The sequence below is a fragment of the Eurytemora carolleeae genome, unplaced genomic scaffold (genome assembly GCF_000591075.1).
Source record: "Eurytemora carolleeae unplaced genomic scaffold, Eaff_2.0 scaffold120, whole genome shotgun sequence".
Lineage (NCBI taxonomy): Eukaryota > Metazoa > Arthropoda > Copepoda > Calanoida > Temoridae > Eurytemora > Eurytemora carolleeae.
Genome location: NW_019396077.1, coordinates 265,185 through 288,330, shown reverse-complemented (window position 1 = coordinate 288,330; position 23,146 = coordinate 265,185). Strand labels below are relative to the sequence as shown.

The window sequence follows — 23,146 nt, the reverse complement described above, 5'->3', positions numbered from 1 at the left end:
AAAACTGGCCAGACAGGGGGTCCAAAAATCGTTCTCTAGGACAGACCCAATAAGCCAACCTTTGTAATTAATGACAATTAAATACAAAGTAATGTATTTTAGCTAGAATATAGTATTTAAATAAGACAAGATTGCGGAATCAATGAAATTTCAAATTTCGACTTTTTCAAAAATTATTTAAGTTAAGATTAAAGGACACATAAAATACCTAGTTACATTTAAACTCTAAACTTTCCATTTCTAAAAAAAAGATTTAAAATTTTTACATTTTCATTTTTCAGGGAAAGAGTGAATCCATCAAAGTATATTGTGTATCCTGTATCCCAAGAAAACCTAGGTAAAGATATTTTTTCCGTTTATAATTTTCTAAGTAAGGAACTAGAAATAAGTTAGAAAAGATTTTTTGTCCCCAGGACATGATCGGGTTTGTTACGATCAAATCTCGTAATTTTTCTGTTACGAAAGTTTGGTGTTGTCTGGGTTTATATTGATCTACCAGTTGTTGTAATCTGACAGCACATTCATCCATCCACGCTTCATTCATACTGTGAAAAATTCTGACAAGATTCCAGCTGCCTAAGGGCCTTTTTTAGGCCTGAGAATAATAGAGTTGAGGAATTCTTCTGATATACTTGAATGAGGCCCGGGTGCCATACAGATAGGAAATATCACACTCATTGCTCCCTATCGTTTGTAACCCCGGATTGGATACCACAAGGTACCTATAGCTGGCAACCATAGACTCCCCACTTGTCCAGCATTCCTCTCTTCATCATCTTCACTTGGATAAATTCACTTAAAGCTTCTTTCTTGTTGAGTAGAAAGCACGCACCCTTTCGCTGCGAGAGTTGTTGACAGCCGCCCCTCAGTTCTCCTACATCCGTCAGGTAGTCATAACTGCTTAACCAGATGTCGGCTTCAGATGTTTTGTGTGAAGTACGGGAATCGAACCCGTGAACACCAGTCCGGAGACCAATCCAGTTACTGCCTTTGGACAAGTGATCTAATTCGAGAACTGGTGTCACACAATCTCCACCCCACCCCACTAAATAAATAATAATTACTCATTTAGAATTGAGCTCGTGGAGTTCTGGCTGTAAACTTCTCATTTTGCAGGTTTTAACAAACGAAAAATGAAAATTCTATTTTAATATTTTACCATAATCAAAATAATTTACAGGGAAAACAATGTTATTTTTAGAAACATTTTGGCTTATTCTCATTTGAATTTAAAATCCATTCAACGAAAAATTTAGGAAAATTCGTCAGATAGTTTTGTGACTGGAATAGATGAATATAGAAATACTGGTGGTCAAGTTATCAAAATACACAAGTTAAATAGGTTTGTTTATTGTATAATTAAGAGGATAAACCTTGAATTAATAAATTATTTTTTAGTGTTACAATAGGGAAAGCTTTACTGGATGCTGAAATAGATGTTATAGATGAATCTACGCCAAACCTAACCACAGTGTCAAACTCAAACGGATTCTTTCATAGTTTCTCTTCAGAGGATTTCTTTCTTCACGATCAAATAAAGAAGAAACTTAAAAATCAAACTCTCTCAATAGGAAAATTTGGTATTTTTTTTATAATTGATGTTTTTTTTATGGTATTGATATTTCTTTTAGATCTAAGATTTGATAAGGATGACAGAGAAGTAAAAGATAATGACTCTACACTGATTCTCCGTCCTGGGAACCAAGATCCGTCATTCCACTTTGAGCAATACTCATCCCATCTTCAAACCAGAGAAATTGGCAGAAACATTTTTCATTTCCAGCGAATCAGGAATTCATCAATTTAATCTTAATTTGTGAGAAATTTATATTCAGTGGGACTCAAAAAACTGTGGTGTAAGAAGAAGACGCAATATTATGTGAATTTGATAGTGTCATAAAGCAAATAGGTTCAACAGAAGCTGTACTGGGTCGTCTGTGTACAGTGTACACTGCGCAATTTGTGTTTTTATGTTCATTTTTCATGGACTATTATTAATCATATCTTGAGGCTTACAGTCTCTTATTATTCTAGAGTTTTATGAGTCCCACTGTACTAGGATATCCGCGAGTAAAGATGTTTTAAACGTCTCTACTTCATATCAATTATTTTATTTACTTTAATTTATTGAAATAATTAATTGATGTTTGGTCAGTTCTACCATGGATATTCTGGGTGGAGCATCTCTTGTGCCTGGTCTGGTTGTGTTGGCTGATCAGCAGACTCTAGGGCGTGGCCGGGGCGGGAACTTGTGGATTAGTCCCCCAGGCTGCGCTATGTTTTCTCTTCAGGTTAATGAGTACATTTGATTTCTTAATTTTTAGCATGATTTCTAAAATAAGTATAATTGTTATAGATTTTACTCTTAGCTTTTCTGTCATTTTCATAAAAAAAATTCTCCGGTTATTGTTTATTGTTTATATACAGTTCAATTCTGTTCTCAATATTTGAATGTACTTCATGAATAACTCTTAGCTTCAATTGAACCTAGTCTCTAATATGGGAGCTAAACCTTCTCTTATTCAGCATATAGTTGGATTAGCAGTTGCTGAAACCCTAAGGTTGGTTAAATAATAATTTAAAAAAAAATTTTTTTTAATATTTTAAAAAAGGAAAATTTTTAAAATAATTTAAAAAAGAAAATTTTCAAAATAATTTTCAAAAGAAAATTTTTAATAGGATTTTTTATTTAGAAGTTTTCATAACCAATTCGAGGTTCGACTGAAGTGGCCGAATGATATTTATTATAAAGACCAGGTAAAAAAGTCTTTTCCATAAATTGATCTTTTATTAATTGAGATTTCTTTTTGTGGTAACCTTACTTAGACACGCAGACTTTTAAATCCAATCTTTCAGCGCTAGAATTGATATTAAAATTGAAATTTGAGAGTTAATAAACCCATATGAACGGAAGTATTTGATTAACGCCATCATTTACAACCCCAGCATAAAATCACTATTTATAATTAAAATTTATTAAACTATTTTGTATTGAAGGTTAAGCTTGGAGGAGTGATTGCTAACTCTAGTTTCCTGGGTTCAACTATTATTGTCAATATCGGATGCGGAGTAAACCTGAATAACCTGGAACCTACCATCAGTGTAAACAACATTCTCTCAGGTAAAGATATTCGTCCTAACTCCTAAACCTGTATTAGGATCTACGGGTTGGGAAGAAGTGGATTTTAAAAATCATATATTTATTGCACACTGAAAAAGGAACTTGAATATTAGAGGATATTCAGAAAAATTGGAGATGGGAATAAAGCATTGATTATTTACGTTTTGTCGACAAGGTTGGGAGAAGCTCAGATCAGAAGAGAAGGTGTTCTCTCCTTACCATTCAACACCTTGAAGTCTTATTCTATTTTATTTTTGCAGGGTTGGGTTCAGCTCCGATCTCAAGAGAAGCTTATCTCTCAGTGCTATTCAACACCTTGGAGAACCTGATAGATTTGTACAACCAGGGGAACCAGGATATACTCTTTCAGGGACCACAAATCATAATGTTTAAAAATAGAACCTGGAGTCTGAATATGAAAAGGTTATATGAGATTTACAATCATTTTAAAATTCAAGATAAAAACCTTGGTATAAAAGTCGACCACATTGTTTTACTTAAACCTAAATATTGAACAGTCAACACTAAACACCTTGAAAAATTGTTAAATAATTGATTTGTGAATTATTCAGAGATATTACAAGTATTGGTTGCATGAGAACCAGGAGATCAAACTGGAAATAGAACCGGAAAACAGTCAGAATAAATGCAGTAGAGTGGACATTGTTAAAATCGTCGGCCTGGACGAATTTGGATATCTCCGTGTCATGGAGGAAAACGGACACGAATTTTCCGTCCATGATGACAGAAACAGTTTTGATATGACGAAAGGACTGATCAGACCTAAATTTTCTTGATGAATTTGGTGGTCGATATATTTCTTGCATTTAATGTTTTTACATTTTCAGACTTAAAATAATGTTTTGAAAGTCTGAAAGATCTCTAAAATGTCTGAGGTAAAGTTACTTTAACTTACTGGTGCAGTTTTCATTGCTCACTGTACAGAAAGTATATCTCTTAGTAAACGGCGCAATAGCTTTTTTTGTGGGGGGGGGGAGAGGGAGATGTGAAACCCCGCAACAGAACTTTTAATTCCTGATAATTATCATAACAGTATTCTATGTTTTCCTTTCAACAATAGATATTTTTTTTCAAAATAATTTGTTGCTCATGTATTTTAAGACGTTTAAGGTTACCACAGGTTCACATTAATAAGTAAAAAAAAATCCTATGTTTAACCAAATTCAAAATTAATAAAATTTAATTGTTTTGTGCACAAGTCTGTAGACGTATATATTCTTTTACTGAAATTTTTTAACAACGCAGATTTTTCGAAATTTGTGTCTTATTTTTTTCGCTTATTTTTATGCTCAAATTTGAAAAGCCATTCAGAAATTAGGAAATTTTAAAATATCTCTTTTTTTAATAGTTCAGATTTGGGTTTAGAGAGTAAAAAAAATGTTTGCACTCTTTGGTTGATATTTTGCCTCTTGGATCCTGATCCGTGGATGCGCATATATTTGCGGCTCCGAATCCAGGAAGCCAAAATCTTGCGGATCCAACTGATCCGGATCCTAAGCACTGGTTAAAACTTTAACCTAGAATATTTTGTGAAAATCCATGTTGAAGTTTAAAATGGCGAATAAAATTCTAAAAATCAATTTTCAAATGTTCAGGTTGAGCAAGTTGTTTCCTTCCTACAGCGAAGTGGTAAGGGTCGTCTAGAGTATGATCGTGATTGGGCTGCGTCAAGGGAGGGAGTTGAACGGGTTCTTGGAGAACTAACTCTTGATTTTAACCAGGTCGGAGGAAACTTAATTAGAGAAATTTTTAATTCACTTTTTATTGAAGTTTCCTAATTCAATTTACCGCTTTAAAGTTGTTTAAAGATTTAAAGTTCAATACTAAAATAAAATAAATAAAGTAAAAGAAATAAAGTAAAAGTTATTTTGAAACAAATCTCATAAACTCTTCAGTTTTCTTTTCTGTCATGAAGATTCAAAACAAAACTTCTTTAAACTTTATCACTCAACAGTTGAAATATATTTTTATCGTTTTAGATCAACATAGACAACGAGTCATCCTGTGCTCGCTCTGCTCACATCTCCGTCCAGGAAGAGAAAGAACCCAGCCCTGATCTTCTCCCGAACTATAGTAAAACCTCATACAGTCCTGATTCCTCATCAACCCGGAGAATAAATCTAAACCTGAGCAGTGAATATGTATCAAGGACAACTAGTTCAGGATTAATACAGGAGAAAACCAAACTTTATAAAAAAGAAATGAGGATGAGTTTAAACTCATCCCTAGACAATAAGAGATATCAGAAGTCTGGCCCCAAAACTTCAGATTCCTTTAACACCCCGGAAAAATTTGTGCGTATCCGTCCTGTCGAGGTGAATGTGGATCGGAGTATGGAGAGGAATATAGATCAGAAACAGTTCATCTTCAGTCCCTCATCTCCTCATACTTCCACTACACTACTCATTGAGGAGACGGAACCAGTGAAAAGTGTAAGCATATTTTTCACTAGTTTGATTATCTAATACGCCAGTTTAATTATTTGTTATATTTATGAAGATTTTTATTTTCGGGATAACGAAACCCCATCTCATCATTTGTTAAAGATTTAAAGTTCATGTATATTTCTAGGTAAATCTAAGTGATAGCTCTGTGTACCAATATACTCCGGGATTCTTGAAGAAGATCTCGAAGCGGAATGTTTCCGTAAACCTAGTTCGACTCAAGCTGGACAGTATCCGCCCCTTCCTGAACCTGGAACCAGAGGAGACTAAGGAAGAACCTGAGAAAGAAGAAGAGAAGGTGGAGGAGGAGGAGGAGGATCCTGAACCTGAGCTGGATAAGATAAATAAGGCCCTGATCAATATCCGGGAGCAGATGAGTGCAGAGTCCGAGAGGAAAACTGCGGAGTTGATTAAGAAGCTGAACATGAAGAGCAGAGAACTGTCGGAGCAGGCGGAGTTAAGATATCAGGAGGAGAAGGAGGAGGAGAGAAGAATTATGAAAGAACAAGAAGAAGCGATACTTGAAGAAATAAAGAGTAAGTTAAATTGATTTTAACGGTATTATTTATATCGGTATGTCCTTCTGATCAGGGTTTCAGTTGTAGAAAGTTTTTTTTAGTAATAATCAAGTCGCTTTTTCTATGGCAAGTCGGATTTCTATGGGTTTAAAATAGTATTTGCATTTTGCAAGGGCCAAGGGGTTCTTTTTGTTTTAAAAATAAATTCTTGATGTTAGAACAAATCTTTAAAAATATAATGTTAGGTTGCATATTAATTAATGTTTTGGGTTTTTCAGAGATGGAGGGGATAATGTCCCTAATTCACTATGATCACATCATGTAATAATTACCTTCTTCTTCTCATAACTTTATTGATAAAAAAACACGAACTAATTAAATAAAAATATGATTAAATGTGAACATAAATTATACAAAAACTTAAATAATTATTCACATTTTACTTATTTATTTATTAGGAGACCGAGAGGATGCTCTAAGACGGGAAAATGAGGAAAAAGCTGCGGATCTTCTGAGAAAACATGAGAACGATGAACTTCTCCGGATATGTAAGGAGCAGGAGGATAAGATCAGAGAAGAGGAGGAGCGGGAGAAAAGGATTATTGAACAAACCGACAAATATGAAAAGTTAATCTTGCATCAGATAAAACCAACTGTGCTCAAGCTAGTGGATGTTTACAATTCCGTTCCAGATCCATCCAAGTTGTCCGAAGCTAGCCAGGACGCTATTGATATCTACGATATGTTCTTAACCATGGTTGAGGATATGAAGCAGAAGACAAGGGATGGATCAGCGAATGAATCCGACTGGGAGAATGTTATATCCCTAGAGAACGGAGTTAAATCCTCCATCTTGATCCTAGAGGAAAATATTTTAATGTTGGAACAGCTCGCCGAGAAGGAGAAAGCTGAAGCCGAAGCAGCTGTAGCCGCTACAAAAGTAAAAGAAGCAGAAGAAAAAGCAGCTGCAGAGACAGCGACGCAGGCGCAACAAGCGCTGAAAGAAGTTACTGAGCAGAAGGCTGAGGAAGTTTCAACACCGGCCATAGCATCGTCTCCTGTTATTCCAAGCATTTCCGTAGACGCTTACAGAGCCGAGATATCTGATTTCAAGACTAAATATATCGGAGATATTGTATTTTCAGACCAGGAGAAGAAAATCAAGTCTGAGCTAATGCTTGCAATCAGCACCGCTCTTAACGCAATCTCAGCACAGACTACAGAGCACCTGAACGATAAGCTAGAGAAGCTGACCTTACTGCTGGCTGGTAGACCAGTAGTAATGAAGGATACGCAGATATGTGCCAGCCAACATCCATCCGGAGTTAAATTTTGTATGGCCATGGCAGCAAAGAAGATTGTCCGCCAAGGCGAAGAAGTGGTCAGCTCTAAGGCGGAGAGTGCTTTTCCATTCGCATCGGTAGCACTTGCTCTTTGGGATAGTTTTCCCGATTTTGGGAAACTCCTTCTAGCATACTTCTTTGAATTCTGTCCGCTTCTTGTTCCGTACAATCCGAGAAGGCTAGAAGGACAGTCAGACAAGGATTTTTATGTTGCTCTTGGTTACAAGTATGAAAAGGATGTGATAGAGAAGCAGGATAAATACTTGAAGAGAATGACAGGGCTTGCAAGACTGTTTGCTGGTATAGCTGCAAGTAATAAACCTCAAGGTTCTAACACAGTTCATCCCTTTGGTCCTAAACTGATCTGGAAGTTTCTAGCTGAGCTGATGAACCAGGAACCTATACCTGATGTTACTGCTACTGTTCTCCTAGTGGTCCTGGAGACTACCGGTAACCTGATGTTGATCAAGTACGGAACCCAGTTCTTTAAACTTCTCTCCTTTGTGAACTCATGTTTCCTGGGCCGCCTGGAGGCTGTTAAGACCGATGGGGGTCCAACTGCTCGGTTACAAACCTACCTGGAGAAAACCTTGAAGGAGGGGAAGGTTGATCCTCCCAAGGGAGTTCTTGCTCCGGGATTTGTTAAGAAAGTAAATATTTAATATTTTTCAAATATTTCAGAAATTAAATATGGCGCTAAACCTAGCTCCGTGTCCTCCCTCCCTGAAACCTATTCAGCATTATCTAAAGACTGCTACAGAGCATGAGACAAGGGATCCTGTAATAGCTTACTGGTGCAGGCTTACAGCTCTACAAACAGGACTAGGACTAGATAAATCTTCTAAGGTATTTAGTTTTACGGAGATGGAGTTTAAAGAATTTGAGCCGCGGTTTAAATCCGCCAAAATCCGGATTAGATTTAGCGGCGGCTAAAATCCTGAAACATTTGATACAATTGTAAGTGGAACCAACCATATTTAAGTCGCGGCTTAAATTTAAACCGCCGCTCAAATTCTTTAAATTCGGCCACTGGTCTCGCTAGAAGTAGATGGCTTATCTTTTAGCTATTATATTTTCTAATAGGGATTTATATTTGAGATTTATTATGTTCGAAATTAATAAATACTTTGCGTATCTGTCGGTCTGTCCTTTAGTATCCAATAAACGTCAAAACGGCTGAACCAATCGGGCCCAAATTTTGTATTTGACCTCATATGACCCCAGGGAAGGTTTATTGATGCTTAGAATTACAAAAATGTGTGTCCAAAAACAAAACAAAAAATAATATTTGTATTTAGGAAGCTTTAGCAGTTCTACTACCACTGATGGACTGGTTGGAGAAAACTAAGAAGGAAATGGCCGGGAACGAGGCTGTTTCTAACGAAGTGAGATTTACTAAAATTACAGGGGGCCCGCGGTCGCCACCCAGTTTCCAATTTAAAATCTTTGGATTTAAGTAACAAATTCAAACTTATTATTTATGTCAAATAATACTGTTCAGTGCCAGAAAAGTTTCAATGGTTTCTTTTCAAATCTTATTTCAAACTCAAGGACCGTCGAATTTTAGAAATTCTTTGAAATTTCTATGTTCTTGCTCTGTTCAAGATATTGGACTACCTACAGTTGTAGATACACGTTCCATGTTAAATGTTTGAAACAAATATAATGAATACTTTAAAAATAAATATTAATTTGAAGGTTGTTGCATCTGCTCATATAGAGAATCACGCCATGAAGCTGTTCCTCTGGGCAGACAAGGAGGATAGAGCGGCAAATTTTAACAAAAATGTCGTTAAGGCAAGAATTTAGAACATAAATAAATAAAAAAGATTTAGTAGAGATAAATAAATCATAATTATAATAGCACATTATTGAATAATTAACATTCTCAAAAAAGTATTATTAAATTATTATCAAATTATTGAATGCTAACTTAGGAACCCAGCTTTGTCTGGAAATAAGTTTTCCCTTTGAACGTCAACCCACTCAACCTAGAATGTTTAAGCTAGACTAAGAACCTTCCCGTGGATCTTCCGAGTGTCCCAATTTAAATTTGAGACAACTCAGTCCAGGGGTTCATGAGTTATGATCGGACATACAAACAGAAATTAAATTGTCCAACAACCCTCTATCTGGCTGGCCCATTATATTATTGCAATAACACCAAAATTTACTGAAATATTTGAATTGAAAATTTTAGGCGTTCTACTCTAGCGGAATGCTGTTTGATGTTCTCACAACCTTTGGGGAACTAACCCCTGAAGTAACGCATCACAAGAAATACGCAAAATGGAAAGCTGCGTATATACACAATTGTCTGAAGAACGGGGAAACCCCGGTNAAACTCGTTGCATTAAGGTTATATAATTTAAACACAATTCTAGCTGCAGTGTTCCAAGACGAATACATTCTGAACACATTATTCGAAAATAGGTTCCGTAAATTGGATCCATAAATACTCGTTGCATAAAGTTTACATAATTTAATCAGTAATATTCTTAATTCAGAGAATGAATTTTAGCAAACAACTGTCCACGTTTCTGATTTATATCACGAGTAAATGCATTATCTGTTTGTTTCGCGTTATTCTCTCACGATATAAAATTGATTTAGTATGATATTCCAGGCCGCCCAGCCAGCTGTACCTGTTAATCCAATCAATAACTTCAACACTCTTAATATTCAACCATCGGGGTAATTATTCAATAGTTATACAAAAAAGTGTGATTTGCGGCACCTGGCATAAGTAAGCTATTAAATTATTATATTTTAGACAGGAGTCTTATTTTATCAATGGAATCATCATATTTAAAGGGTTTCAGGTCGTCTTTACAGTCTCATCATGTGGGTAACCTGTATAGTGTTATAATGGGATATATAGGATAAATAGAATTCACATAGAATACATAGGATACATAGGATACATAGGATACATAGGATACATAGGATACATAGGGTACTTAGGGGACTTAGTTTACTTTGGGTACTTAAGATACTTGATAAATAGAATTCAAAAAGAATACATAGGATAGGACACTTAGAATATATAGAATACACATAGAGTAAATAGGATACATAGGGTACATAGGAAACATAGGATGCATAGGGTACTTAGGGTACTTAGTTTATTTTGGATACTTAAGATACTTGATTAATAGAATTCCATAGAATACATAGGATAGGATACTTAGAATATAAAGAATACACATAGAATACATAGGATACATACATAGGGTACTTAAGGTACTTAGGATACTTGATAAATAGAATTCACATAGAAAACATAAGATATATAGGAAAAGAACAGAACAGAACACTTAGGGCACTTATGAAATTCATTCATAGGATACATAGGAAATATGACATAGCTGGAATACCTAGTTCTCCCTGTTTTGAAATTAGGCATTTGATCTATTCCCATTTTACTATATATAATATGTACAATTGCTGCGCGCACGCACGTATGTATGCCTGGATCCTGAGTATAGCTTCAGTAAGGCTTAAACCAACCATGGACGCTGATGTAAACTTACTTTGATTTCTTTCTAAATAGATGACATTCGTTTAAACATCCAAACTCTCTTCTACCAAGTAACACCAAATGAATTAAGAATCAAAGAAAACACAGTTTATATAGTGAGAGTAGTTTGAAACCGGTAATTCTAAAGAAATCAATACACTCCCCCCCCCCCCCCCCCCCTCTCGTTTATTTGGAAATTAATTGAACTGAAATATATCTAGGTCTGGTATAAAGCTGAGTGTAGAACAGGCTGCTAAGGCTCAGAAGTACTGCAAGTATGCTATCAGTTCTCTAGACTATGATGATCTTCCAACAACTATTCTTAATCTTAACAAGGCGTTACATCTGTGCCAGACAGGGACAGAACTGCAGTAGAGAATACGCATATTCGCATCATCAAACTTAACAAGGATATATTATGTTAAATATCAAAATATGAAACTCCCATTGCTTGAAGGAATTATCCCTTATTGAGACTTATATAAATTATTGTATTATTGTAACTATTGGGACATGTGATTGTTAAATTTATTTTGTATTTAATTAATAATATTATGCAAATATTTTGGCATTATCTAATCTATTGTTGCTGATTCTTAGCTACCAACGTATAACACCATTTATTATACATTTTTCGAAATGTGTAATCTGTAATTAATAGATTAAGTGAAACTTTGGCTCTCGCTTTTACGAGTTAATTCAAAGAAAATTCATAAAGCCGGTGAATTATATACAGAGCGTCCCATATCAAATTAGATTATCTTCAATCTTTAACACCTAAATACTCACATAATACTCGAAAAATCTAGCATTTCCTGCAAAAAAAATTCTATTCGCCTTATTAAATTTTTCAAAATGATTCATTCTTCTTAAATTTTGATTTGTCCCCCAAATCGTAATCTAGACCCATTGACGCGGTCTAATTTGATGTGGGACACCCTGTAGGTTCCCCATCATAATACACTTCGATACGCTCGCATCAAAATTCTTTAAATTCTTTGTTATGTCAGTATTTTTACTGATTAAAAGGAGCGGAGTAAAGAAAGTGAAGGCAAAAGAGAATTTGTGAGGATAGGGGTGATTAGACAAATTATTAGACAGATTATATAGATATAAATGTTTTTTAAAATTTTACTTACGAAGTATTTGTAGGATAGCTCTAGAATTATAGTTTTATCTTTACCAAACCACATTTATTCAACAAATTTTCTAGATGCAAATACTTGTAATTTATAAACATAAAACGTCCTTCGGACAATTAATTATAAATTAGAGACTAAGGTTAATATATATATATCAAATATAATAAGAAAGTTTCGCTTCAAATCAGCTGATTTAGAACCGTACACTGTTACTGTGGGAAGTTTCTCCGCCATAGAAAGATCGTGACAGATTTTTTACGGATTTCACCTTTTTCTTTTTTATTTACCAAGTGCATGAAATGTGATCGAATTAAAAATGATCCTGCGTGGATCTAATTGGTTATTATCTAAACATTTCATACGTTTGCCGTTTTTACACTTATTTTTAGGATCCGGCGGCCTCGTATAACGATATGGAATGGATTCAGTAATTTTTCAACTTCATGTTCCAGAAAATGAGAATGCGTGTTCACAGTTAAAACAAATGAGCTGAAATATTGCTCCTGGTTTGGTTGCAAAATGGGTTCTAGAATTCGGGATACTCCGCGCCACATCTTTGAAGCATTTCTTGAGATAATTCCTTCTCAGACAGAGGTATATTTTCGTGGATTTGGATGAAAAGAAATTATGTCAAGGAGAGTGATGTAAGGGATATTCACAATGTTAAGGTTTAACCAGAAGTATCGGTGTGGGAGATATTATCTTTTCTGTTGTGTAATATATCTAAGTTGGGCCCCTGTGTTTTTAAATTCGACTCGTAAATATCTATATCAAAAGAGCGATTTAAATGACATAATTTGTCAAAAAACTGGTATAGATAAGGTTTCCCTAAATAAATATAAGGAGGTACAATATTATGTTTATGATTTGATCATGTTCCTGCTGGTTAAGTATTGAAGAGAATTTCTGATTGTATTGTTATGATATTCATAGAGATACATATATGACTTAAATATGCATATGCTATTAAAATCGATATTTACGAAATTTTTCGTAAATTTTTTTCGTTATTTACTCCGTTTTTTTTTTTTTTTTTTTTTTATAAATCTGAATCGATTATGGCACTTTTCATGCAAATGATCATTTCTAATCTTGTGTTTATAAATTGAAAACTATAGATTTGCGAGTGGTTATTTACAGAGTCCATAGAGTCAGTCCTCAAAGAAATTAATTTGATTTTAAAATTTGAACATTAGTAAAGAAGTAACCTCAATAAAAAAATGATAATTCATGAATTTATTATTAAGACTGTATAAATCCGAATTGGTTAAAAGTGTTCTCTATTTGTAGGAGGAAATTTATTTCAATGTTTTTCTACATCAGCATCAGTCCTATATGACAGAATTGACAAATAAAATATAAATTAAATGAATATCCAATAATAATAAAATTTATGACAATAAAAAACAAAGTATTTATGAGAAAAGAAATTTTTTTAGAGTGAGCAGCCCTGGATAATACAGACCTTCCCCACCTCGTGCAAGGAGAAGGAAACAGATATTCTTAAATCTGTTTTATTTAGAGTGGGCAGCCCTCCCTACCTCGTACAAGGAGAAGGAAACAGATATTCTTAAATCTGTTTTATTTAGAGTGGGCAGCCCTGGATAATGCAGACCTTCCCTACCTCGTACAAGGAGAAGGAAACAGATATTCTTAAATCTGTTTTATTTAGAGTGAGCAGCCCTGGATAATACAAACCTTCCCCACCTCGTACAAGGAGAAGGAAACCGATATTCTTAAATCTGTTCCTCAGTTCGCATTCCCTTGCAAGTTCCCTATGTAAGTTATTAAAATTGTTATTTTTACATCGAGCACATCAAATCTAGTTCAGGGTTACCCACAAAAGATGAGACTTGAAAAGATAGTCATATATGGCCTTTTTATTGATTTTGCAAAGACAGAAACAAGTTAGTTACGGAGAATCACAAATGTTAGGAAACAGACGGTATAATTCCGTACAATCGTTTCTTGAAGTTTCATCCTTTGTGGGTAACCCTGTATATTCAAGAATAGCCCACTCAACCCAACATCAAAATTATTTTAGTCTTGTTGGTTAAATCTCTCTCTCCCCATAATTATTATTGTTCATTATTTTAAGTGTGTGATTTTAGATCGAATGTTGAACACTTCTCCTTCGTTCTAACCAATCTTGAGGCTAAATGGACGTTTGGATTCTGTCGGTATGCTCCGAACGGAGAAACCGCTCTCGTCCTACTCAGTTCTCTTCCTTGGCATGAATTCTTCTATAAACTTCTTAACCTCTGTTCAGACCAAATCCAGAACAAGGATTCAGGTAAAATTTACTAAGATTTTCATTAAAATGAACTGGAAGCTATTAAATGTACGGACAAATTTAAGGTGCACAAATAAGCAAGTCCTTTTTAACTCACGGTTTTTGCTTTACCGTTTTCATATCATTAAAAACGCGATCAGTCAGATTTGTCAAACAGTTTTCAATTTAAAAGTATTAATTTTCTCATCAAGTAGAGATTAACTTGATCTCATTTAAAAATATTCGCCTCCAAAGAAAAGATCAGAGAGAGAGTATTTAGTTGAAACTTATTATCTTTAGTTGAAACTTATTATCTTTAGTTGAAACTTATTATCTTTTTAGTTCTGGGCAAAAATGATTAGTTTTCTATATTTCAGGAGAATTATGGAGGTTTCTAGAGCGTGTATATGATAGTAAACTTCCTCCTCCTGGGTTAACCTTCCACCTGGAGTACGGTCAGGGTCAGGTTTTCACGTCTCCGATACCAAACCCGCTAAACCTTCCCAGTATACCGGAGAATAGGAACCTCACTGAGTACTATAATGCTGTAGACACGAACAATATGCTGATTATATTTGCATCTATGCTCACGGAGCGGAGAATAATAGTGACAAGTAAAAAGCTGTCAAGGCTATCCGCCTGTGTTCAAGCAGCAAACTCAATCATTTATCCAATGTCTTGGCAACATATTTTCATTCCAGTTCTTCCGGTTCAGCTTATGGACTATCTATGTGCTCCGATGCCATTTCTTATCGGGGTTCCGGAGCCTATTATGAAGCGGACCCGGAGATCTGAACTTGGTGACGTGGTTATATTGGACGCGGATAATAACAGGGTTGAAACTCCGTTCGACGATCTGGAAAGTCTTCCCTCCGAGGTTTTTTCAAACCTAAAAAAAAGTTTAAAATCTCCTGCAAACCTTCTTGGTGAAAGCGTTGCACGCGCCTTTCTCCAGGCGCTTGTTCATCTCATCGGTGGATACAGAGACGCACTCAAGCATCGACAAGGAGAGAGAATAACGTTTAGTGAAGATGATTTTATCCTGTCTAGATCCAGTAGTGTTCAACCTTTTCTGGTTAAGATGCTAGAACTCCAAATATTTAGACAGTTTATAGAAGAAAGATTGATTCTTCTCAACTCTGGGAAAAGTTTCTCCGACGAGTTTGAACTTGAATGTATCGGGTTCACGGAGAAACCGAACAAAAAGTTTACAGTTATCAAACAAAATGTAAGAAAAGAAAGCGGCGCACTAGTTAAGAAAGTGAAGAACAAAGCTAACCCTGCGGTAAAAGACGCAATGAAGAACGTGATGGATGGAAGTAAAATAGCTAAATCGAAAGCTAAAGCTACCTACAGAGATGTCAAGTCAAGATGGAATAATAAAGAGGAAATGCATACTGAGTCTGGTCCATACAGTGCTCCATCATCTCCGGTTCAAAGTCGGAGTTCTACATTAAACAAATACGGAACTATTTCTAATTCCCAGTTTCCGAGACAGAACACGGATTTAAACTTTGGACGGGTTTTGAAATATGAAAGATTTGATCCGACCTCGACGCCGGACGGTTTTAGCCCGGATATGGAGGATCTCCCAAGGTTAGAAATCGATCTAATGAATGACATTGATGAGATCTTGAACCGGAACAAGGCCAGAGAACTGCCCAGCACCAGCTCAGCACAGGAAACTGAAAGAACTAGCGGAACCTCGTCCCGGAAATCGTCCGTTGGAGATTTGATAAATCTGGGGAGCGAATCTGACGATATAATCTTTGATCCGTTGGCCAGCTCCAACTCCAGGTCTGATCAGAGCAGTCACAAGAAGAAACTCTCTAGAACCACAAACCCCTACATATCCGTGACTAACTCTACCCTGCCAGACCGACTGACCGCTAGTGCTGGGAAGTATGAGAACTATGTTCCTCCTGGGGGAGGAAACCAACCTCAGTTTAAACAGTTCCTAACATCAATGACGGAGCAAAATCAACCTTCAACCCGGTCCTCGGAGGATCTGCTCAGCGAGTACGGTTTACACTTCTCCAAGATGAGTGTACAGAGTTCACAAACTCCTAGTCCTATCCTGTATAATACTGTTTTTACTCCTAGTCCGTCCTTATCTCAGCAACCTACTCTCTCCGGGTCCGGTGCATCCTACTCCAGACCTAGTTTCCAAACAAACGGAATTGTCTCCTCCACCCCTCTAGTTCCTCCCCGCGTTCCCTCCATATCTAAACCTAACAATAGTTTTCTCTACAACTCTCCAAACATCCCTGCATCCTTCAAACCAGGACTATTAGACTCTACGGAGATGCCAGTGAACCAGAGACTGCCTGGTAGCTCCGATATCCTTGCTGAACTAGATCCTCTCCGTAAACCTACTCCTAGTAGATCTAATCCTTCTCCTAGAATGGATCCCATCCCTCCTGCTGTCCCACCTAGATCAAAGAAACAATGGACTACTTTTGATTGATGGCAGTTTTTCTTCAAGAAAAAAAGACGATCCTTGCTTTTTAACTTTTTTATATTTTACGTTTTTTATATCTTTTTATAAGAATTTGTCGGAAGCAAAAGTTTATTTTCAATATTAGTATTATTTATATTTTTATACTTTTATCCAAGTTAGTTAAAATGTTTTTTTTTTAAATCGCGAAAGTTAATTTGTTTTTTACACGATACCAAAAATTTAGATTTTTTCAAGTCACTGAGAAATTCCCTTTTTCTAGTGATCTTTTTTTGAACTTGGATTTTCTTTATCAAAAATGTTCTCAAATTCCAAGACTTCATTATCGGAGATTTGGCTTTTTTTGTTTTCTTTATTTTTATTATTACAAATCTAGATTATAAATTAGAAATGTGTTAACAGTACACTAGGGTTCTTTAGAGGCCTATTTATTTGTATACATCTTAAATTGTAAATCTTAAAACAATAAGAATTTTCACTTACAAATTTTCAGCGTAGTGTTAGAACGTTTATAGCCATACAAACTTAAACATATACGTAATGCTTAAAAATACTTTAAAATAACAATTTCAACTTTTATTTATATACTAGTCAGGTTTCCTGGAATTGCCTGGTCTTTTAATATCACCCACCTTCATTTTTGGACAATTTAAAATTCGTAAAAATTAAACCTAGTTTTTTCGGTTTCTTTTCCTGCACTTTTTTATTAAAACTTTAGATGAATTTTCATTATAATAAATTAAGTACTAATTGATATTGATTTGAATCTTAAAATTAGAAATGTAGATTATACATAATATCAGAAATCTCTGTAAAAAAATATTCTTAGATGTAAAGAGGAATATTTTTATCTATAACGCTTGCTTATTGTTTGTGATAGTTTATATGAATTCAATAACGTGACCTTTATTTTCTAACTTATTCTTTTAACATTTAACATTTAACTTTATAAGCAAGTTTTAATTCCAATTTTTTGAAATATTTATTGTAAATTGGAATGACATCCGGTTAGGATTTCCAATCGCAATTTCGTTGCGCGTAATTGCGCGCAATTGTTAGGAGTTTACAGGGCTCGCAATTGCGCGCAAGTAAAATCCACTTGCGATGGAAACCCTAGGTATAAAGTCTTGAACAAACCCTTCCTCTTCCGTATTTAATAAAAGAAAAAGTCATGGGTTTGACAGTTAACAAAGAAAAAGATTCAATTTGACAATAAGATTCACATCTGAATTTGATTCATTTTCCTGATATGGGTCCGGGTTAGAACTGGGAGGGGGGGGGGATGTTATTTTCCCTGGACCATAGAATTTAAATCAAATCTTTCATTTCATATATAACATTGGTCAAGTCAGTTTTTATTGTTACAGTGATATTTCATACGTCTTTTCAATTGTAAATACCAGCATAACCAGCATATTTAACTATTTGTGATAGATAATTTTCTAGTAATTTATATTTCCTGTTGAGCAGATAGAAAATGCTACCTGAGCTGAACCTGCCAGCTATCGGAGCAACCCTGGCTCCCTTCGTCGGTGCTCTACCTGGCTCTCTCATTACTAGGACCGAAGTCAAGGTACAAATTTTTTAGAACTTTTCCCCGGATTTATTGAAGTAAATTATTCGGTTTAGCTGTTTAGTGCAAAAGGCACAGCTTAAATTTTTACTGATATTATGTTCCCTAGGGTTGGTACAGGCACATCAAGAAACCTGAATGGAGACCACCAAACTGGGCTTTTGGTCCAGTCTGGTCCTCTCTCTACGCCTCCATGGGGTACGCAAGCTACCTGGTGTACCGGGACGGTGGAGGGTTTAGCGGCGCAGCTGTCCCTCTGGCGCTTTATGGTTCTCAGTTAGCGCTGAACTGGGCCTGGACCCCGGTATTCTTTGGACAGCATAATGTCAAGGTTAGTATTCCAGCTTTTTATTTACAGGGTTATTAACTATATTTTGCTGGAGTTTAGGAGTTAAAACAAATGAATTTTTTTGTGAAGGGGGGAGGGGAGAGGAATGTATCATGAAGAGATGAAACTTTTTAGCTAATTACACGGACGTCTACGTATTAATTTTTACGCAATTCTTAATTCTTCAGACCCCTGAGTTTCAAGTTTACAAGAGGGTGTAACATGAAGAAATTCTTGACATATTGGATGTATTGTAGATTATTTTTGATTTCTAACTCTAGGGAGGCTTCTACTTGATCTGCGCCTTATGGGTGAATGTTGCTGCTTGCGGACTCAGTTTCTACGGAGTCAATAAAACCGCAGGTAATTTATAATATTGTGTATCAGCCTGTTCTAAATAACAGGTTACAAGCCGCATCAGGGTTGTATATTTCCTTAAAAAAATTCCCACCCCCATTGAAAACTTTTTAATTTGTATAGTTTACTTTCGCTGAATTTTGATTAAAAAGTATCATAAAGGGATTAAAAAAAAAAAAACTTTTACTTCAAAGTCTTATTTTTAATTTTTCCCGTAGATCCTCCATGGGTTGGGGTAATTTTAAAAATAATATACCCTTGCGCTGGACCCAGAATAGGTATTGTAGTGGTCACAAGCAATTCTAGATTATTAGTGCTATTAGTTGTGTTTAAAGTTCAAATGTCCAAATATAATTTCAAGTACAATAGGTGGCAACAGAGAAAAGTGCAAAAATAGAAATTACAGAACACATAAAATTGCACTTATTTAATGTAAGATAAGCTCTTTATTCTAAAATTATCACTATTATTGACAATTTTGTCGGACACAAAAACTGAAATGACACTTTGATGTCCGAATACAACTGTACTGAGAGCGTACAAATTCTACGTTGCCATCTATTGTTCTAGAATCTATTTATAAATATCTAAAAAAGGAATACAAAATGGATGAAATGTAACCAGTCCTTTTCCAGGTTATTTGATGGCCCCCTACCTGGCCTGGTTGAGCCTAGCGACTATGCTGAACTACTCCATCTGGAAGATGAACGGGGACAGGCCCAGCCCAAAGGAGGAGTAATTCCTCGTAAACTAATGAGAGCTCAAAACATATTATTAAACCCACGAAAATGATTTGATATTACATACTTTTTTATGGTTGATTTATCTCTAAATTATATTTAAGATTCAATGTGCCTAAAATGAGTAAAAGACACAGAATTTTATTTTTGACATCTCATTTTATAGAAGTTTATTTTATACAAATCGCAAGCGTATTTTTATCGAAACGTCCCATGCAGGTTTCTTTGAATGCATTTTTTTTAAGTTCATTTTTATTCAGTCTTCGATATATAAACCACAGCTGTGATTAAATTGAAAAGTGATAATAATTATTTTATTCAATTTCTGATTTGAAAAACCTATAAATTTTAAATTTTCAGAATAATGTCTCGAAGTCATCTGAACCTTGGTCGAGTTAAGGTTGGGGATCTCCGGGAGCTGGGTAGACAGGTAGGAATTATCTCCGGGAGCTGGATAGACAGGTAGGAATTATCTTCGGGAGCTGGGTAGATAGGTAGGAATTATCTCCGGGAGTTGGATAGACAGGAATAATCTCCGGGAGCTGGGTTGTCAGATACTGTAGGTAGGATTAATCTCCGTATGCTTGGTTAGGTAGACAGTAACGTCCTTGTAATTTGAACCCATAGCATTCTTATGATTGTTCAGGAGTTACTGGGTATACTAGACCGGATATCCGGTTCCAAGGTTCTGGTCTGGGACGAGTGTCTCATCGGACCCATCGGACTTATCGCTGAATACTCCGTGCTCAAGGAGCATGACGTGATCAAGATGTTCCCATTGAACCCCGCCGGACTCCCTGCCTTGAAGGCGGACAATGTTATCTTTATTATCCGACCAACTGTATCTAACTGTGATGTTATCTCAGCCAATATTAGGTTGGTTAAAATATAAGAATTATCCTGATTTACGACAAATTATTCTTAGTTTAAATTAAAATGGTAAAAATATGAAAAATATATTTAATTTAGATTAGAAGAGAGAAGAGGAGGAACAGGGTTAAAAACAGAATATCACGCGGTTTTTCTTCCAAAAAAATCATTGTTTTGTGAGAAGCGACTTAAGGTGAGTTAATAAGTCTAATGAGAACTCTCCCCCTCCTCCCCCTCACCCCCCCCGGGAATAGAAGGGTTAGCTTCCAGCCCTTACCTAGAGGCGAACATGAAAACTAATTGAATAGGTGGTTCAATGTTCAACGTGACCGGTTTTTTTTATACAGAAAAATCAAAATTATGTATATGGTATGTGTTATGTAGAGGGTGGAGTATATGGTTCTCTAGATGTATGTGAACTACCCCTGTATCTATCTATGTATAGGAGGGTGGAGTATATGGTTCTCTAAGTGTATGTGAACTACCCCTGTATTTATCTATGTATAGGAGTGTGGAGTATATGGTTCTCTTAAGTGTATGTGAACTACCCCTGTATCTATCTATGTATAGGAGTGTGGAGTATATGGTTCTCTAAGTGCATATGAACTACCCCTGTATCTATTAATGTATAGGAGTGTGAAGTATATGGTTCTCTTAAGTGTATGTGAACTACCCCGTATCTATCTATGTATAGTAGTGTGAAGTATATGGTTCTCTAAGTGTATGTGAACTTCCCCTGTATCTATCTATGAATAGGAGGGTGGAGTATATGGTTCTCTAAGTGTATATGATCCACCACTGTATCTATCTATGTATAGGAGGGTGGAGTATATGGTTCTCTAAGTGTATGTGAACTACCCCTGTATCTCTATCCCCTGGATACTGATCTACTAAGTATGGAGCTCCCGGGTACTTTCAGGCAGGAGGAAATCTTCAAATATTTATTAGATTTTATGTGATTCAAATTTATGTTAAATTTTATCATCTTATAGTTCATCCATATAACAGGATATCCAGCTTTGAACTGCGTTTATCAAGACTTAAAGGGACTTTAGGCGTAATTACAAGTGACCATCCATTTGTTAAGTGACGTGTCTGGTTTACAGCAGTACCTTTTAAACCTAGTTACAAAAAATAGAGATTTACTTTCAAACTTTAAAAATCTATTTTGGTGTCAGCTCTATGTTTTAAGGCAATTTAAACCGCTAGCTTACGTTTTACGGCAATTCAAACCGCTAGCGTACGTTTTACGGCAATTCAAACCACTAGCTTATGTTTTACGGCAATTTAAACCACTAGCTTACGTTTTACGGAAATTCAAACCACTACCTTACGTTTTACGACAAATCAAACCGTTAGTTTACATTTTACGGCAATTCTAACCACTAGCTTATGTTTTACGGCAATTCTAACCACTAGCTTACGTTTTACGGCAATTCAAACCACTAAATTACGTTTTACGGCAATTCAAACCACTAGCTTACGTTTTACGGCAATTCAAACCACTAGCTTACGTTTTACGACAATTTAAACCACTAGCTTACGGTTTACGACAATTCAAACAGCTAGCTTACGTTTTACGGCAATTCAAACCGCTAGCTTACGTTTCACGGCAATTCAAACCGCTAGCTTACGTTTCACGGCAATTCAAACCGCTAGCTTACGTTTTACGACAATTCAAACCGCTAGCTTACGTTTCACGGCAATTCAAACCGCAAGCTTACTTTTTACGTCAATTTAAACCACTAGCTTACGTTTTACGACAACTTAACCCACTAGCTTACGTTTTACAGCAATTCAACCCGCTGCTTACGTTTTACGACAATTTAAACCACTAGCTTACGTTTTAAGGTAACTAAAACCACTAGCTTACGTTTTACGACAATTCAAACCACTCTCTTACGTTTTACGGCAATTCAAACCGCTAGCTTACGTTTTACGGCAATTCAAACCGCTAGCTTATGTTTTACGGCAATTCAAACCACTAGCTTACGTTTTACGGCAATTCAAACAACTAGCTTACGTTTTACGACAACTTAAACCACTAGCTTACGTTTTACAGCAATTCAACCCGCTGCTTACGTTTTACGAGAGACGAAGGCGCGGACTCCTGACCTCTAGGTTTAAAGGGTTGTAAATCAGGCATTGCCATCTTTGCATGCAGGGTCAATTAAGATTACGCTTTCATTTCCTTTAAAGATGTCAATGAAAACATCGTTCTTTTTCTTTCAATGGTCACAATTAACACCCCTGAGTACTTGTGAAGAATTTAATTTTATTTTCTATTTAATTTGTAATATTTGAACCCTGAATATACAGAGAGTTTCATATTGAAGGAGATCCTACTTCAATACACTACGCTGCTAAGGTTATTGCGTTTTCTCAACTATTATTGCCACCCTTGTGTGATAGACCGGTGGGGGGGGGGGTAGGGGGGAG

The 23,146-nt window shown here is 35.8% G+C and overlaps 6 protein-coding genes across 7 annotated transcripts in view; all 6 read left to right on the top strand.

Annotated features, from left to right (window-relative positions):
* The first annotated feature begins 222 nt into the window (after nucleotides 1–222).
* On the top strand, nucleotides 223–3,970 carry LOC111714793 (biotin--protein ligase). Its single transcript, XM_023490000.1, has 11 exons — nucleotides 223–337; nucleotides 1,073–1,116; nucleotides 1,257–1,342; nucleotides 1,399–1,580; nucleotides 1,632–1,791; nucleotides 2,156–2,291; nucleotides 2,476–2,561; nucleotides 2,694–2,757; nucleotides 2,998–3,121; nucleotides 3,382–3,491; nucleotides 3,694–3,970. The coding sequence occupies exons 6-11, from the start codon at nucleotides 2,163–2,165 to the stop codon at nucleotides 3,916–3,918; spliced, it is 738 nt and encodes a 245-aa protein (XP_023345768.1). The 5' UTR covers nucleotides 223–337; nucleotides 1,073–1,116; nucleotides 1,257–1,342; nucleotides 1,399–1,580; nucleotides 1,632–1,791; nucleotides 2,156–2,162; the 3' UTR covers nucleotides 3,919–3,970.
* On the top strand, nucleotides 3,929–8,131 carry LOC111714777 (nucleoporin GLE1). The gene is made up of 5 exons (XM_023489979.1): nucleotides 3,929–4,017; nucleotides 4,738–4,863; nucleotides 5,122–5,574; nucleotides 5,714–6,122; nucleotides 6,563–8,131. Exons 1-5 carry the CDS (start codon nucleotides 4,009–4,011, stop codon nucleotides 8,107–8,109), a joined length of 2,544 nt encoding a protein of 847 aa, XP_023345747.1. The 5' UTR covers nucleotides 3,929–4,008; the 3' UTR covers nucleotides 8,110–8,131.
* On the top strand, nucleotides 8,121–12,565 carry LOC111714883 (vacuolar protein sorting-associated protein VTA1 homolog). Its single transcript, XM_023490102.1, has 7 exons — nucleotides 8,121–8,293; nucleotides 8,746–8,832; nucleotides 9,146–9,244; nucleotides 9,648–9,805; nucleotides 10,061–10,141; nucleotides 11,189–11,688; nucleotides 11,913–12,565. The coding sequence occupies exons 1-6, from the start codon at nucleotides 8,138–8,140 to the stop codon at nucleotides 11,340–11,342; spliced, it is 735 nt and encodes a 244-aa protein (XP_023345870.1). The 5' UTR covers nucleotides 8,121–8,137; the 3' UTR covers nucleotides 11,343–11,688; nucleotides 11,913–12,565.
* A 44-nt stretch (nucleotides 12,566–12,609) lies between these two features.
* On the top strand, nucleotides 12,610–16,935 carry LOC111714784 (DENN domain-containing protein 1B). The gene is made up of 4 exons (XM_023489991.1): nucleotides 12,610–12,703; nucleotides 13,782–13,888; nucleotides 14,221–14,402; nucleotides 14,759–16,935. Exons 1-4 carry the CDS (start codon nucleotides 12,629–12,631, stop codon nucleotides 16,846–16,848), a joined length of 2,454 nt encoding a protein of 817 aa, XP_023345759.1. The 5' UTR covers nucleotides 12,610–12,628; the 3' UTR covers nucleotides 16,849–16,935.
* A 1,188-nt stretch (nucleotides 16,936–18,123) lies between these two features.
* On the top strand, nucleotides 18,124–20,199 carry LOC111714750 (translocator protein). Its single transcript, XM_023489937.1, has 4 exons — nucleotides 18,124–18,412; nucleotides 18,522–18,743; nucleotides 19,022–19,103; nucleotides 19,733–20,199. Exons 1-4 carry the CDS (start codon nucleotides 18,317–18,319, stop codon nucleotides 19,834–19,836), a joined length of 504 nt encoding a protein of 167 aa, XP_023345705.1. The 5' UTR covers nucleotides 18,124–18,316; the 3' UTR covers nucleotides 19,837–20,199.
* Nucleotides 20,190–23,146, top strand: part of LOC111714740 (vacuolar protein sorting-associated protein 33A) — a 12,987-nt gene continuing 10,030 nt past the window's right edge. For both annotated transcript variants that reach the window (XM_023489919.1, XM_023489909.1), the window contains exons 1-5: nucleotides 20,190–20,267; nucleotides 20,484–20,713; nucleotides 20,807–20,900; nucleotides 21,526–21,626; nucleotides 23,027–23,075. In XM_023489919.1, the coding sequence (XP_023345687.1) occupies nucleotides 20,202–20,267; nucleotides 20,484–20,713; nucleotides 20,807–20,900; nucleotides 21,526–21,626; nucleotides 23,027–23,075 (540 nt within the window). In that variant the 5' untranslated portion in view covers nucleotides 20,190–20,201. The remainder of the gene's footprint in view (nucleotides 20,268–20,483; nucleotides 20,714–20,806; nucleotides 20,901–21,525; nucleotides 21,627–23,026; nucleotides 23,076–23,146) is intronic.

Coding starts and splice junctions, on each gene's coding strand:
- LOC111714784 (XM_023489991.1), top strand. CDS start 12,629: ATGGGTTCTAGAATTCGGGATACTCCGCGCCACATCTTTGAAGCATTT. Junction 12,704..13,781: donor TAATTCCTTCTCAGACAGAG/GTATATTTTCGT, acceptor TGTTTTATTTAG/AGTGAGCAGCCCTGGATAAT. Junction 14,403..14,758: donor AATCCAGAACAAGGATTCAG/GTAAAATTTACT, acceptor TCTATATTTCAG/GAGAATTATGGAGGTTTCTA.
- LOC111714793 (XM_023490000.1), top strand. CDS start 2,163: ATGGATATTCTGGGTGGAGCATCTCTTGTGCCTGGTCTGGTTGTGTTG. Junction 2,562..2,693: donor GCAGTTGCTGAAACCCTAAG/GTTGGTTAAATA, acceptor TTTTTTATTTAG/AAGTTTTCATAACCAATTCG. Junction 3,122..3,381: donor TGTAAACAACATTCTCTCAG/GTAAAGATATTC, acceptor TTATTTTTGCAG/GGTTGGGTTCAGCTCCGATC.
- LOC111714750 (XM_023489937.1), top strand. CDS start 18,317: ATGCTACCTGAGCTGAACCTGCCAGCTATCGGAGCAACCCTGGCTCCC. Junction 18,413..18,521: donor TTACTAGGACCGAAGTCAAG/GTACAAATTTTT, acceptor TATGTTCCCTAG/GGTTGGTACAGGCACATCAA. Junction 19,104..19,732: donor CGGAGTCAATAAAACCGCAG/GTAATTTATAAT, acceptor GTCCTTTTCCAG/GTTATTTGATGGCCCCCTAC.
- LOC111714777 (XM_023489979.1), top strand. Junction 4,864..5,121: donor TAACTCTTGATTTTAACCAG/GTCGGAGGAAAC, acceptor TTATCGTTTTAG/ATCAACATAGACAACGAGTC. Junction 5,575..5,713: donor AGACGGAACCAGTGAAAAGT/GTAAGCATATTT, acceptor GTATATTTCTAG/GTAAATCTAAGTGATAGCTC.